We start from the raw sequence: 16,095 nt of genomic DNA on the forward strand, positions 1-16,095 counted from the left end.
TATTGGCCACTTAAAAATACCATTTGGCACTCTGAATATGCTTAAGCTTCAAAGAATATTCACTAAGTCAGCGTCTGAGCTCATAAAGTTTCACTGTGTTCACTTCTATTCCCATTACTCAAGTGGAAGTCTGAATGTGTTTCAACTTTCTTAAGGATGCATGTGCTATACGCTGATCAAACTTTCACCTTTCCTTGTTCTTCCTTCTCTCTAACTTAGCATGATAAAAAAGCAAGTCAGTTATTTCTTTTATATTATATTAAAGACGACAGTGCTTTATGCTATCAGGTAATTAGATCTTAAGAAAAACCAGATGCGTGACACAAGGAAACATTTTCTTGGAACCTTTCATTGTTGTGGCTTAAATTTCCTTTTAAAAAATAACTTCCGGGTCCAGGCCCGTGGCCTACTGGTTAAGTTTGGGGCGCTCCACTTCAGCAGCCCAGGTTCAGTTCCTGCATACACACCTACACTACTCATCAGCAGCCATGCTGTGGCGGCAACCCACATACAAAACAGAGGAAGAATGGCACAGATGTTTAGCTCAGCGTGAATCTTCCTTAGCAAAAAAAGAACAACAATAATAACTTTCTATAAGTTAAAATTAGCTGGGCCAGCCCCATGGCTGAGTGGTTAAGTTTGCACACTCCGCTTTGGCGACCCAGGGTTCACCAGTTTGGATCCTGGGCGTGGACTTACACATGGCTCATCAAGCTATGCTGTGGTGGCATCCCACAGAGAAGAACTAGAATGACTTACAATTAGGATATACAACCAGGTACTGGGGCTTTGGGGAGGGGAAAAAAAAAAAAAGTGACATTGGCAACAGATGTTAACTCAAGGCCGATCTTCCTAAAAAAACAAACAAATAAAATTAGCATCTTCACAAATACTAGCAGAGTCACTAAATGAAATATTTACAGCAAAACAAAACCATGATTAATGAAGTTGAATGTTTTATTATTAAACTGTTTCTTATTTTCCTGCAAGGCTGTTGCTTCACTGTATAAAAATAGCACCAGCAAACACAGTATATGGCAAAATTAAGATAGTACTGTTCTTCATCTGACACTGTACAACTAACAAAACTCTTCTCCATTCCCAGTTATTCCCAAAGGAAAGATCATTAAGTATTTTGACCCAAATCCAGAGAGGGATGTAAGCAAGTTACAATATTATATAAGGCTTAAGATAACAATATTATCCTTGAATTACATGATTTTTATAACTACTTTTTACCACAGGTAATTTCAGAAATTTGGAATATTATAACTGGAGCCTAGCCTAAAAATCATAAGGTATTGTGAAAAAACATGCATATTGTGTTTATCTGCAATCATTAAAAAGTTAAGGGGTATTTTCTTCCAGTAGCATGGTTGTAAGAAGTTTCTTTTTCCATTGATATTGCTAAAAGTTGCTATTTTAAATCTATCCACCACTAATTTAAGACAACTATGCTAGATTAAGTTGTTTCATACTAGTTTATTTAGGGGTTCCATTTTCACTCCTCAATAGATTTTATGTATTTCTCATATGCCTCTTCACTCATTAGTTCATCTAGTTCTGAAGGGTTACTCAGCGTCATCTTGATCAGCCAACCTGTAACAGGAAAAAAAAAAGTATTTTATATTCTAATTACCTTTTAAAGAGGAAAAAGTCAAATTCATTGAAAATATAAAATAAATTTTCGAGTGCCTCAAAATTAATCTAGTATTCTTCACATAAATCACTCATTATTTGTTCAAGGAGCTTTAAATTTTAGCCTTAAGAATTAAATTAGTATCTTTGCATATCACAAGTGAAAAACTTAGAATAAACAGATCCTACAGTAATGGATTAAGAACTCTTAGGCTGTAATAAGCATCGAGAACTGACACTGAAGACTTTACACAGGGACCCAAATATACAAGACGCAGCGTATCTTTCTTTAACAAAAGGAGCACCACTTTGTGGCGACTGAAGTTAAGGGAGTAGGGAGTAGTAGTAGAGAGTCAGAAGGACTAGGTGACAGACAACAGAAAACTACAACCCAATCCTCATTTTGCCATTTATTGGCTGTATGACCTTAACAGATAAATCCTTTGGAGCCTAAATTTATCTACAAAATGGAGAGAATTGCTGGTTCCTTACCTCACTGGGTTATTATGAAGATGAAAATGTGAGAAAACTGAAAATTAATACAATAAGTGTTATTCTATTACCACCTTCATTACGCAATATGATTGGATGCTTTATGTCTGAAGAGGTAAATATTTGCAAGTGTTTACGATGAGTCCACAACTATGATACTAAGAACTCTGTAATATAAAGCAGTGCTTTCATCAACAGAGATCTTAAACATAAGATTATTCAGCTACTCTATGTTTTCCTTTTTCAAAGCAGAACATCTCTATTTAGTACCAAGAAGTGCAAAAGGATGAAGTCACAATCAGCTAAAGCTTGCTTTAAATTCTACATTAAACGTTAACTGCAGCAATAATCCTTTGAAAATTTCTAGCAACAACTTACCGTCTTCATAACAAGATTTGTTGACAAGTCCTGGATTTTCTGCAAGAGCTTCATTAATTTCAGTTACTTCTCCTGATAGAGGAGAATAGAGTTCACTAGCAGCTTTTACACTTTCCAAAGCACCAAACTCATCTAAATTAAGAAAATTAAAGAAAATTATTAAATGTCAAAGTTAGTGATCTGAAAATACAAAATATGAAGTGGTCACCTCTAATACAATCATGATAAAAAATTCTAAATATCTTTAAAAATAAAACCATAGATTTTGTCATGCTATCGCCTATGAGAAGGCCAGTAAATAACCTTGATGAAGTGGACCTGTCTGTTCTGGACAGAAGTGACATAATGGTGACGTATCTGAATACTAGCTGTGCTTCAGTTCAGTAAAACTCTTTCAGTTTACTATGGCTCCGAAAAAACAAAATGAAAATTTTAGGAGATTCCAGTCTTGGTAAAGTACCTCCTAACAGACCAAGCTTCCTGCAGATAACAATTATAAACTCTGAACAAAACATAAAAGACAATTATATGAAGGTTCCGTAGAGTGACCAAAAAGGGAGCGAATCCTTGAAAGAAGGGACCCAAACTGGGTGAGATCTTCATTTATACAATTTGTACCCTACCACACTGACCCATCCAAAGAGCACACTGTAACTACAACACAAGTAGAAAACCAGTTTGTTGGTTCAGGGGTCAGGATGGAGTGTGTGGCTGCCAAGGGGGCTGGAAATTGAGGGGTCAAATGCTAGAAAGAAGGGAGCCGTGGTGAAGAGAAAACATAGTCAACAGAAAGATCCCAATATGACCCACAGACCCACATGTTAGAATGAGCAGAGAACCTTAAAGCAGCTATTATAAATATGTTCAAAGACTTAAAAAAAAGATCATCATAATGTGTGAATATATGGGGGAATACTTGCAGAGAAATGGAAATTTTAAAAAGGGACATTTTAGAACTGGAAATATAGTATCTAAAATAAAAAATTCACTGGATGGCATTAACAACAGACTGGATGCAGCGGAAGAAAGAACGTGAACTTGACCAACCTAAAGAACAGAGTTAAAATAACAACACTGAAAGATTAACAGAGCCTTAGTTACATACAGGATAACATCAAGTGATCGGAACTCAATGGGAATGAGAATACAACATACCAAAATTTGCGGGAGAAAGCTAAATATTGCTTAGAAGGAAATTAATATCTTTAGCTTATTTAAAAAGAACACCTTGGGGCCATCCCAGTGGCGTAGTGGTTAAGTTCACATGTCCGCTTCAGCAGCCCAGGGTTCGCAGGGTCAGATCCTGGGTGCAGACCTACACACCAATCATCAAGCCATGCTGTGGCAGCATCCCATATACAAAATAGAGGAAGACTGCCACAGATGTTAGCTCAGTGACAATCTTCCTCAAAAAAAAAAAATCTTACAATCAATGACTTGGGTTTTAAAGACACCACACTAGGCACAAAAGCAGTCAGTTTATATAGAGGAGGTAACACTTGAAAAAAGGGATGATACTGGTGATTGTTTTCTTTTAATGGCTTTCAGCCTGTGAAGACACCAATCTGTGCCATGCAGGGCAGCCAAAATTCTGAAAGAAAATCTCAGCCTTACTGGCTTAAAGGACCAGAAGCCAAGAGTTTGGGGCCACCAAAACTACTGGAAAGTGAGGTGGGAAATCCCAAGAAGGAGAGAGACTAACAGGGAAAGTCCCAAATTCTGTGCATAAACTCTGCCCAGGTCTCTGAAGCACGCATGCACAGGGCAGACTTGAAGTGTCCCAGCTAAGGCTAAAAGAATTAAACTAAGATTACGGCTGCCACCCACCACAAAGCAGACAGCGTTTTATAGTATGAATTTAAAGTCAAGTAAAAAAGTGCTTACTAAATAAAACCTCAAGTTTCCACCTTAAGAAGCTAGAAAAAGAAGAGCAAATTAAATCTAAATAAGTTGAAGGAAGAAAAGATATGAGCAGTACTAATGAAACAAAATAGAGAAATTAACACACTGAAAATTTGGTTCTTTGAAAAGATTAATAAAATTGATAAATAGCTAGGAAGACTGATCAAGAAAAAAAGGGAAAACAAATTACCATAAATATGAAGATCCTATGGATATAAAAAGATAAAAAATATGGGCATCTTCATGCTGAATTTGAGAGCATGAAATGGAAAAATTCCTCAAAAAACATAATTAACAAAACCAAGATAACACAGAAAATCTGAATAGCCTCATATCTACTAAAGAAACTAAATTTCTATCAGAAACCTTCACACAAAGAATCTCCTGGCCCAGACTTCACTGGTTAATTCTATCAAACATTTGAGGAAGAAATAACAATTCTGCACATTCTTTCAGAGAGAGGAGGTGGGAACATTTCAAAACTTATTCTGAGGCCAAAATAACTGATTTCAAAATATGACAAAGCCATTATAAGAAAAAAACAGTATCTCTCATGAACACAATGCAAAAAATCATTATCAAATCAAATCAAGCAATGTATCTTTTTGAGGAAGATTAGCCCTGAGCTAACATCTGCTGCCAATCTTCCTCTTTTTGCTGAGGAAGACTGGCCCTGAGCTAACATCCGTGTCCATCTTCCTCTACCTTATATGTGGGACACCTACCACAGCATGGCTCACCAAGTGGTACCACGTCCGCACCTGGGATCCAAACCAGCGAATCCTGGGCCGCCTAAGTGGAATGTGCCCGCTTAACCGCTGTGCCTTCGGGCCGGCCCCCAAGCAATGTATTTTTTTTTTTTTTTGAGGAAGATTAGCCCTCAGCTAACATCCACCACCAATCCTCCTCTTTTCGCTGAGGAAGACGGGCCCTGAGCTAACATCCGTACCCATCTTCGTTTATATGTGGGACACCTACGACAGCATGGCTTGCCAAGCAGTGCCATGTCAGCACCCGGGATCCAAACCGTTGAACTCTGGGCTGCCGAAGCGGAACGTGCGAACTTAACTGCTGCACCACCAGACCAGCCCAGCAATGTATTTTTAAAAAGATAATTTTTGCATCATGACTACCAGGAATGCAAAGTTGGTTATACATTCAAAAATAAATCAATCTTACCCATCACGTTGACAGAATAAAGGAGAAAACTCCTATGATCATGTCAATCGACGGAGAAAATAAATTTGACAAAATTCTACATGCATGAATGATGACTCTCAACAAACCAGATACAGAAAGAAACCTCTTTGTCTGATAATGGGCATCTATGAAAAACTCCACAGCTGAATGTCATGCCTAGATGATCTCCGAGATCGGGAACAAGGCAATGATGTCTACTCTCACCACTTCTATTCAACATTATACTGAGGGCCTTGGCCAGCCAGTGCAATAAGGCAAGGAAAAGAAAGAAAATGCATAAAGATTGAAAGGAAGAAATAAACCTCTTTATAAGCTACATTATTGTTTACACAGAAGATCCAAAGGAATCTACAAAACTATTAGAATCAGTGAATTTAATAAGGCCTCAACATGAAAGCTGAAACTATATGAAGTTTCAAAAAACATGGAGAATATCTTTGGGAACTTGGTATGGGCCAGTGTTGCTCAAACTTTCTTGGTTCCCGGTGCCCTTAGTGTCTCAGTAACTTTTTATGGGGATCTCTAGACCAAAACAAATACCTAACAGTTCAATTTATTAAGAGGTTAGGTCCAAACTACTTAGTAAGTGTTTACATTCTAACAATTGAGTAGCTGTTTGAAAAATTAATACACATACATTGAAAAAAATTTTCCTTCTTAACTATAGCTATTTACTGATATGTGTGTGTCTGTTGTGTACTGTACAAATTCTTCATGAGAGAATCCGACTGAACAGCATCCACTGCCCTATTTGATGTTCCACACTGATTTTTGTGCAGCACTTGCTTCATAGGTATATTTCCCAAAGTAATATACAGAAATCTAATATTGAAACTGTTAACTCCATTAAGCTATTAGTTTGTGCAGTATCCAACAGATACTGAAAATTTAAAATCTCTCAGAGCATGCCATGGCACTGGATTATACAGTTTGGGAACCATGGAGACAGAGAAAGATTTCTTAGAGAATATACAATGTTCTATACATTAAAAAAAAAAGAAAAAAAAACTTAGACTTGTTAAAAATTAAGTGTTTCTCAGCAAAAAGCTGTTAAAAAAATGAAAAGGCAAAACCACAAATCATGACAAAACATTCACAAAATTTGGTGTTAGTACTGTCAAGTCAATTCTGACCCTGTGTGCAGCAGAGCGGAACCCTGCCTGGTCTTTTTTGCCCCATCCTCTCATCTTCCGGCACTGTATCAGACAACGCTCTGCTGCTATTCATAGGGTTTTCATGGACAATTTTTTAAGAAGCAGGTGGCCAGGTATTTCTTCCTAGTCCGAGTAGTCTGGAAGCTCCACTGAAATCTGTCCACCATGGGTGACCCTGCTGGTATTTGAAATATTGGTGGCATAGCTTTCAGCATGACAGCAACACACGGCTGCTACAGTATGACAGATGGGTGGTGTGTTTCCCTGTCCAGGAAACGAACCTGGGCCAGCAAATCTTAACCACGAGACCACGAGGGCTGGCGTGCAGAGTGGGTACACGGTAAATAAAACAACATGAGAAAAGAGAACAAGAACTGTGCTCGGGTGTACAGAAAAAAGAAAAACAGACAGAGATTATCAATCGCAACAGTGGTCTTACTATGACATCAGAAAAGGTTTCTAGGAAGACCTTCAAAAGAGGAATATGATGACCTATATTATCTAATGGCCAACCAGGATGTTGAGAGCCAGGAAGTGGAAAAAGTTCAAACAAGATAAATGATAGGGAAACTTTAAACAGAAAAAGCCATAGCCAATACTGTCAAGGATATTTAGAACACAGACACTTAAATTCTGTAGGGCTGTCTTATACATGTCAAGGAACTCATGAATAATGTATGTGGTACTACTAGCTAACATTTATCTAGTTATCTTATGCCAGACTATGCTAATTTCATTTAATCCTTTTAGCAACTCTCTGAGGTAGGTATTATTATTATCCTAACTTATAGATGAAACCTAAATTAAGTAATTTCCCCCGAATCACACAACTGATAGATTGTGGGGCCAGGATTTAAAACCAGGTTCTGACTCTGGAGTCCATGTTCTTTCCTGACATTCTTTACTGCCTCCAGAGAAAAGCAGATTGTTCTTTTTAAAGTTAACAGACCAGCTACATTACACTGCCTCAATGTGTGTGTGTGGAGGTGGGGAGGGTGCTGAGAGCCATGCCCCTCTACTGTGTCTCACCTTCCATTACAAAGTCTGAAAATGTCCGTTATTCTCCTTTCTGTCATCCCTTACAGCTGGGGGTGGCAGTACAACCCAGACCAGGCTAACGAGATACAAGAAAACTGTGTGTTGAGAGATTTCTGGCTGAGATGTTCTTTCCTGATAAAGAGACAAAGAAGAGAGCCTGTTCTTCTCTTCCTACTTTTGGATATTGTCATTTGAGAATGTGATGCCTGAGGATTTTGCAACCTCTGACACACTGAGGCAGAAAAAGTACAAAAGAAGTCACGTCCTTGATGACCTTCACTGACCCACGAGCCAATCTGGCATCCACCTATCTGCAGACCACCTGTATGAGATAGGAGAAACCTCTACTGTTTAATCTCCTTTCACTGGAGTTTTCCGTTCCTTGACTAAAAAGCTCTCTAACTGATCCTGCGTCCAAACAAGTTGTTATTCAAGGTAAAGATCAGGTAAAGAAAATTCATGGCATGAATCATGACATAGCAAGATGAGAAAAATACTCACCTTGTTTGTTCAATTTTGTCCCAACTTCAGGCAGACTACAGTAAACAACATCTCCCAAAGCTTCCTAAAAAACAAACAAACCTCTAAGAAATCAAGTTAAATCTCCTAGTAAATAGGAACAAGCCACAAACACTGAATTCCCTATTATTCACATAGTACATATTTTACACTTGAGGGGCCACATTCTTTGGTGTTTCTTACAAACCTTTAAAAACACAAAACTATTCTTGGCTCAGGACCTGCAAGAAAACAGGCCACCAGCTGGATTTCCCACAGGCAGTAGTGACCCATCACAAACCATATGCCTCAAAAAAGATTACTAGTTCCTCTGAGAACAAACACACTTTGTGCCTTTCCATCTCTACAGTTTTACCTAGGCCGTTTCCCCTACTGCATTTGCTGAAATCCTACCCACTGACTCAGCAAATCAGTCCTCATGCCTTGTACTCCCTGAAAACCTTAACTCCAATAAGAAGTGATCACTGGGGGCCGGCCCGGGGGCGCAGTGGTTAAGTGTGCACGTTCCACCTGAGCGGCCCGGGGTTCAGTGGTTTGGATCCCGGGTGAGGACATGGCACTGCTTGGCACGCCATGCTGTGGTAGGCGTCCCACATATAAAGTAGAGGAAGATGGACACAGATGTTAGCTCAGGGCCAGTTTTCCTCAGCAAAAAGAGGAGGATTGGCAGATGTTAGCTCAGGGCTAGTCTTCCTCAAAAAAAAAAAAAAAAAAAAGTCATCACTGTATCAGAAAAGTGGGTTACAACCACATGTACCATTCAGGTCATCCATCATATAACCTGTTGTATGTTGTTTTCCATGTAGGTAATTCCCCTCATAGATAAAACTCCAGGAGGAGAGGACAACACTTACACAGTATTTCACAAAGCACCCTGTACTGGGCCTCAGTAGGTACACAGATATGCCAGTGAAGATACAGTTGTCAGTGATTCTCAATATCTGAGACTCCAACATTTCTGAACAACAGTATATACTCCCGCCAGGTAACATCCTTTCTCCCTCCTGCCCCACCCTCCCCACAGATCCAGCTGAAAATCACTGACCCATGCTGCTATCCGGCTTCTCAATTTCTTTTACACAACATCTCAATATGAGATCATTGGGAATAGGGGAATTAATGGAGAAAAAGATAGGCTAACTAAAAGGTTTCCCTTTGCACAATGTGTGCCAATCCAGGTCTACCCTCTTCTTCATGTTCCCCTGGTCATGTGTATATCACTGTATCCACAAAACACTGTCAACACTCCAGCCTCTTTGCTTGTTCTTTTTCTGCTTTTCCTTAACTGCCTCAACATGAAACAAACATATTTCTTTCTTAAATAAGGTATGTTTTCTGCTTTTAAGTGTTAACCTTTCAGTATCTCTTAAAACACTATTTACAGCTCTAACGAAATTGTTTTACTTGTTTTACCTATGACTGATGATGTTCTAAAGGCCTTTAAAAAGGGCCCAAAATACTAAGGGGCAAGATAAACAATTTTTAAAAGGTAGAGACAATCCAATTTAGGCAAGAGCAGACTGTTGTAAATATTTCAAGATAATCCAATACCTGTGCAAAATTGCTGATTCCCACTGTTCCAATACCATTTTCTGTTGTTATCCATTCATGTTTGTCTGTGAATTTACGCACTAAAAACAGAAGACCAATAGTTCAGAAAAGCAGCAGCATCACTTCTTAAAAAGCACTTTTCATATCAATGCTGTCAAAAGGCACAACCTTCCCAGCATGTGTGTCTGACTCACTGACATGGCCTTTCAACAGCACACTGCCCAGGAAAAAGCCAACCACGTGCAGATGGGACACCTCAACAGTGCTCTCATTTAGGCAAAGAAGGCTTGATGTGAACACCTGGTACATCTTTTGGAGATCTGATTATTTACTCTAACACTTAGTCTAAATTACAAAAAAAACAACTTTTGGAGCACATTTCAAATGTAAACTTATCTATTACTGGTGTGTCTTGTAGAAAGAAGTCTGTCCTTCTGAAGAAAGACTTTGAGGGATGAGATTTTGGGAAAAGCATGAAGACTGCTCATGAGTTATTTAACCTAAAAAATAAATCAATAATGTGCCTCTTTAGGTAGAGTTCACCTAACAGGACTTAACTGCAACTTGATTATAAAGTGGAATCTTACAGGAATGAAACTGACCTGGAACAATTATAACTTGATTAAGTTCTTAAAATTCTACTTTAATCTAACTCAAGCCTACCCTTGAAGCAAGTGGCTACCATCATCTAAAGAAGCAAACTATACGATCAGATCTCAACAGTCACCTCATAGCTAAGCCACTAACTGGTGCAAAGTCAAGCTCTGCTCAACATTCATTGGCCAGGTAGGTTAGGCCTTGGCTTTATGAGCTTCTCATCTTCAAAGACATGGCCAAACCTTTCAAGGATTCCTGGAAGAAAGACTGACCAAAGTTCAAGAGATGTGAAAAAAATTATTTAGGATTTAATGTTAAAAGTACTTGCTTTAAAGAGTAAATAATTTTTTTCTGTCATCTTAAATATATATCACATTCTGAAGCAAATTATTTTTCCAAAAATAATGAATCAGAAGTTAACAGGAAAATGGTTCATTAATTCCAATACTATTTTAAAGTAAGCCTTGCTAGTTCACTCTTACCCGTTAGCCAAAAGATAGCTGTATTTAAAAGAGCATCGAACTGCTTTGATTGCACAGCACGGAAACACAGCAGAATGTAAATAAAGAGCATGACAACACTTTTTTCCACCTAATCATTAAAAAACTTAATTTTATACTCTTCAGGGGAAGAAGTTGCAAAATCTGTCACAAAGGAACTTAAATCTGTCACAAAGGAACTTGCTTTGCCTCATTCCACTTTAAATAACTGACTGCTTCAGGGCAATCTGATCTTTGCATAAGAAAGGTTTAAGGTTTGTACTCGCTGTTCTGACTGCAACACTCTCCTCACTGCTTTTTCTAGACAATTTCAGATCTCAACTCAGAAGCTCTTTCCTGCCGAAGCCTTCGCGAGCCCTCCAAGCCTGGGCTCCTGGGCCATCCACCATACTCCCACAGCACTCTGCACCACTGCCCTCCCACCCTGACCCCCAACGCACTCACAGCACTCAACGAGCTACAGATCCAGCCCGTTTCTCAGTTCCCCCAGGAAGCACACGGTAAGAACAAAGCAAGCAAGGGCGGGCTTTCTCTCATTGGTATTCCCAGTTCTGAACACAGTGCTTGGCATATAGTAACCACTCAAAAGCTGCAGTGTAATTTTTCAAAGTGTAAGGGGATTCTGAGCTAAATAATACATATAGTTATTTGGCTACAACATTCAATTCTCCCTATCATTCTCTTACAGCTCTAGAACTGGCAGTTTCATAAGCCCTTTAAGTAAGCGCTGGACAACCGTAAATACATGACTTCTCTGAGACTACTGTCCTGATTCTGGCCTTGCCGTCCTGCCTAATTGTTAAGAGAATCTTACGAGTAAGACAGCTCTCATGTTCAATTTAGCAACTGAGCAATCACAGGGTTAGAGGAAAAGGCAGCAACATCACTAAGCTCAATGCTCCTAGGTCCATTTGACTTCAAAGTCCGTTAAGTCTTTTTACTAGACCATGCTATTTAGGCTAAAGACAATTAGTACAATTCTCCTTTAACCCTTGGCCCGACAGGAAAAAAGTGGACAGATTAGGTAAATAATTACTCTCTTACTGAGCCTTGAAAAACATGGTTTTTGGCCTCAGAAAATTAGGCATTTCGAGTAATTCATGAAAATTTGCATTTTCCTCCTTTCAAAGTGATCAGATAAAATATATTAATATTGGTCCTTTTTTGACTATTTGAGTCAATACACTAACATTTAACAACAAGTAACATTAATCAAGCACTTACTATGTGTCAGGCTCTATGTCCAGGAGTTACATTATTTCATTTCATCCTCCCAACAACTGTGAGGTGAGGATTCTCATTTCCATTTTTCTGACGAGGGAAACAGACTCCAGAGAACTTAAGCAACTCTGCCCGAGATCAGACAGCTCATAACATGTGGGACCAAAAACTGGAACTCAGGCCTCTTATTAAAACCCTAGGTGTTCAATCAAATCATGGGTATTGCTATTTTGGATAATATTTAAGTAGGAAACTGGAAAACACAAAAAACCAGCGATAGTGTAACACAGAATAACAAAAACACACAGACTTGAAATGCAATTCTCATCTGAGACATGCTTCTCTCCCTTACATTCAAATTGGTAACGTATTGATAAGTGGCACCAACGGACCTGAGATTATATTACCCAGGGGGAGGATAAGCATCTTGAGGTTCCAGACTTTGGAATGAATAACTTATCAACTCTTCCAGTCCCAAACAGGTTTCTAAAATAACGAACTGCATGAGACGACAGCCATGAGAGACCTACGCTCCCTAAGGAAGAAGCCTGAATTTCTGGAAGCGCAGTCAGCGTCTCGAGTGTTCGCGCACTAAGAAAACCGTTTTCCCGCTGCGATGACCGTGCTAAAGCAGCACAGGTGGCCAAGACATTTACGGGCAGGTCTCCCAGCTACTCAAGTCCCTTAAGTGAGGCCTCAGTTCAGCCCCAGCACACATCCAGGACTCCATCTCGACTCCAGCAGAAGGTCTCTGTGCAGAGTCCAGAGAAGACTCTGTTTCATACCCCCGCTTTTAGGGAAGAGCCGAGTCTCCCAAGGTGTGCTCGCTCTAGCTACTAAAACACTAGATCGAGCGCTCTCCTTTCAGGAACCGCTCTTGCTTCAGTTCTCAGCGATGGTCCACGCAGCAAACCGAAGCCTATTATCCGTCTCCACTTTTAGGGTCCATCCACGATGCTCACAAGTGCGAGGTAAGCCAAGGTGACCAAGAGGCCCGGCGCCGCAGGCCTCTCCCCGGCCCCGCCCGGCTCCAGCCCGCAGGACAAAGGCTGGGGGGCCGCCCGCGCCCCCGCGGGAGGGGAGCCGCAGCAAGAAGACGCGTGCGCGGGGGTCGCCTCGCCTGACCGGGGCGGCGAGCAGCGGGGCTCGCGGCAGGGAGCGAGGTGGCAGCGGGCGCCCACCCCCTCCCCCGAACGGCCCGGCCCGCCCCACGTGCCCGCCCGCGCTTACCCGAGAGCAGAGCGGGGCCGGTGCGCAGCGTCCGGGCGGCGCCCGCCCTCAGCCCCAAGGGCAGCGGCGGGCAGGGCACGGCGGGGGCCCAGGCGGCGCGCAGGCTGCAGGCCGCGGCCCGTGCCCTCCACGCCGCTCGCAGCGCCATGTTCGCAGAGGTGCGGGGGTCGCCGGGCAGAGCCGCAGGCACCGCGGCCGGCGGGGGCGGGGCGGGGGCGGCCCCAGACCGGAGCGAGCCGGAGCGAGCCGGCTGGTCCGGGGCGCGGGGGCGGGGCCCCGGGGGGGCGGGGCCTGATCGGGCAGCGCGAGGGGGCGGAGACTCCAGGCCTTCCGCGGCCTCTGATAGGGCGGTGCGCAGGGGGCGGGGACACTCGGAAGGGCTCGAGGTCCGGAGAGGGGCGGCGGGCGAGGGGCGAGGGGCGAGGGGCGACGGGCGAGGGGCGGCGGGCGAGGGGCGGCGGGCGAGGGGCGGCGGGCGAGGGGCGAGGGGCGGCGGGCGAGGGGCGAGGGGCGAGGGGCGAGGGGCGGCGGGCGAGGGGCGAGGGGCGAGGGGCGGCGGGCGAGGGGCGGGGACTCCCCGGGAGGGGCGGAACTGCGTCTCCGGCGTCGTTTCCGGGCGAGTGAAAGCCGTGGGTCTGTAGGTGCCGGCTCTGCGACTGGCCTGGGGAGTGCGCGGCTGGCGTCTGCGGGGGCGAGCAGTGCTCCAGGCACGGTTGGCTCTGTCGGGCTAGCGCCTTCCGGTGCCATGTGGCCCTGGGCTCCGCGGGAACGCAAGGTGCTCCCAGTCCTGTAAAGGGATATGGCCTCGCCCTTCTGCAGAGGATTAAGGTCACCCAGAGCGGCATTCATAGCCGGGTCCAATCAATCATACCAGCCGAGGACGGTTGTTGGGCATTGGCCAAAGGTGCGCTGACACAAATGCAGTTTCTCTTTGACTTTTTGAAATACTGAAAACAATCTAGGAACCCACTTTACTTCTTTACGGATCCCAAAAGACCTAGGGTCCTCAAACAGGGATCAGACAGAATCATGAAGCTCATAGAGGGGCAAGGACCTGTGCAAGGGTCAGGAGTGGCTTCTTGGTGGAGACTGGACCGGAGCCGGCCAGCTAATGCGGGAGCAATCAAAAGTCAGGGAGTTGACCCCCAGCATGGGCAGTCCTTGCTTTAGCAGCCAGCCCTGTGATCAAGGCCTTCTGAGAAATGCGGAGGATGGGCCCTGTCCCAGGAGACAAAAATTAATTAAGTTCCTGGAAGGACCTCACTTTCACAGATTTTGTGGAGTGAGCATGAATCAGCAAAGAAATACTGGAGTGAAAAACACCTCAAGCTCCACGCCTTCAGTATTACAGGGTGGGCACCTAGAAGAGTGTGTGTGTTTGTGTGTGTGTGTGTGTGTTTGGGAGGCCCATATGTTGTTGCACTGAGCTTCTGCCTCACTTATAAAATTGGGATTGTTGGCACATCTGTGCAGTGGCTTGCAAGAGCTGTCACGCTCCATTTTCCTCTAAGTAAATAATGGTCATTTATTGAGCCCTTGCTTTGTGCCTGGGACTGTGCAAACAGGATCCTTTTAATCCTCTCCAAACCCTTTTCTGGTAGGTATCACACTCATTTCATAGATGAGGAGCTGGAGGCTCAGAAAGGTTACTAACTTGCCCGGGAGCGGAGCTGGGAAGGCATTTTATACCTTAAGCAGCTGCTAGGTGGCAGTAGCAGGACTTGACCTCCCGTCTGATTCGCAATCAACTCCTCTTAAGCACTGTCCTACTTTCCTCGGTTTGAGATGCTGACTGGCTCACAGTGGTCTACTCTAAACTCTAGATCTTGGCTAGTTTCCATAATGTCAGTATTCTGGGGTTGTTTTTCTTTTTCTGTTATACACTCAGCTACGGTTTATTACAGCAAAAGGATACAAACTAAAATCAGCCAGGGGAATTGATAGATGGAACAGAATCCTAGAAAATTGAAAAGATGGAGCTTCCAGTTGCCTTCTCCTGGAGTCTTGGATAGCATTAACTTTCCTGGCAACAATGTGTGACAACACACATGGAGTATTGCCAACCAGGGAGGCTCACCTGCGCCTTGGTGTCCAGAGGTTTTATTGATCACATAGACCCAGTTGGCTGTCCACATGGCTGACCTCAGTCTCCAGCTCCTCAGGAGGCAGAGCTAATACTGTGTGACCTAACGCCCCCACTCTAAATCACATTATTAGACTATCTGCGTGGCCTGAAGCCCCCATGTAAATAAAGACACTTTTATTAGGCAGGACATTCTCCAGACTTCTTTGGGCCAGGTTAGATTCTTTACAAGAAACAAATCTAAATAAAAGTTTAACGGTGCCTCATATCAGTACTGTCATGAAGCTACTGTTTGGTTATAGTAGCTACCATTTAAATATCTTATATATTCTAGGTCATTTACAAGCATTGTTTCCAATTATTGCAGCAATATTTTAAAGTAGCTGTTAGGATATTTTATAGATGAAATAACTGGCGATATTTTATAGAGATGAAGTATAAACGTGCCCAAAGTCACCAAGATAATAAGTCATAGAGTCATATTTCAGAACCAGCCCAGACACCAAAGCCTAGCCTCTTTTCATTTCATCACATGGCCTCCTGCAAGGGACTGGAAGTATTCTGTTTTTATTGTTTTGTTACAAGCCGTGCC

The 16,095-nt window shown here is 42.6% G+C and overlaps 1 protein-coding gene and 1 long non-coding RNA gene across 4 annotated transcripts in view; one reads left to right on the plus strand and one right to left on the minus strand.

The window, feature by feature from the left end:
* Positions 1-939: 939 nt before the first annotated feature.
* GCSH (glycine cleavage system protein H) lies at positions 940-13,993 on the minus strand. Its single transcript, XM_023637374.2, has 5 exons — positions 13,421-13,993; positions 9,873-9,952; positions 8,304-8,367; positions 2,509-2,640; positions 940-1,599 (listed from the first exon to the last, which is right to left on the minus strand). The coding sequence occupies exons 1-5, from the start codon at positions 13,566-13,568 to the stop codon at positions 1,502-1,504; spliced, it is 522 nt and encodes a 173-aa protein (XP_023493142.1). The 5' UTR covers positions 13,569-13,993; the 3' UTR covers positions 940-1,501.
* LOC106782970 (uncharacterized) overlaps positions 12,841-16,095 on the plus strand; it is a 43,278-nt gene continuing 40,023 nt past the window's right edge. For 2 of the 3 annotated variants that reach the window (XR_011436927.1, XR_011436928.1), the window contains exon 1: positions 12,841-13,161. This is a non-coding gene — a long non-coding RNA (uncharacterized lncRNA). Of the gene's footprint in view, positions 13,162-14,028; positions 14,325-16,095 lie in introns of those variants that run through there. The other variant, XR_011436929.1, reaches the window with a different exon arrangement.

This window comes from Equus caballus, chromosome 3 (genome assembly GCF_041296265.1).
Source record: "Equus caballus isolate H_3958 breed thoroughbred chromosome 3, TB-T2T, whole genome shotgun sequence".
NCBI classification, from domain to species: Eukaryota; Metazoa; Chordata; class Mammalia; order Perissodactyla; family Equidae; genus Equus; species Equus caballus.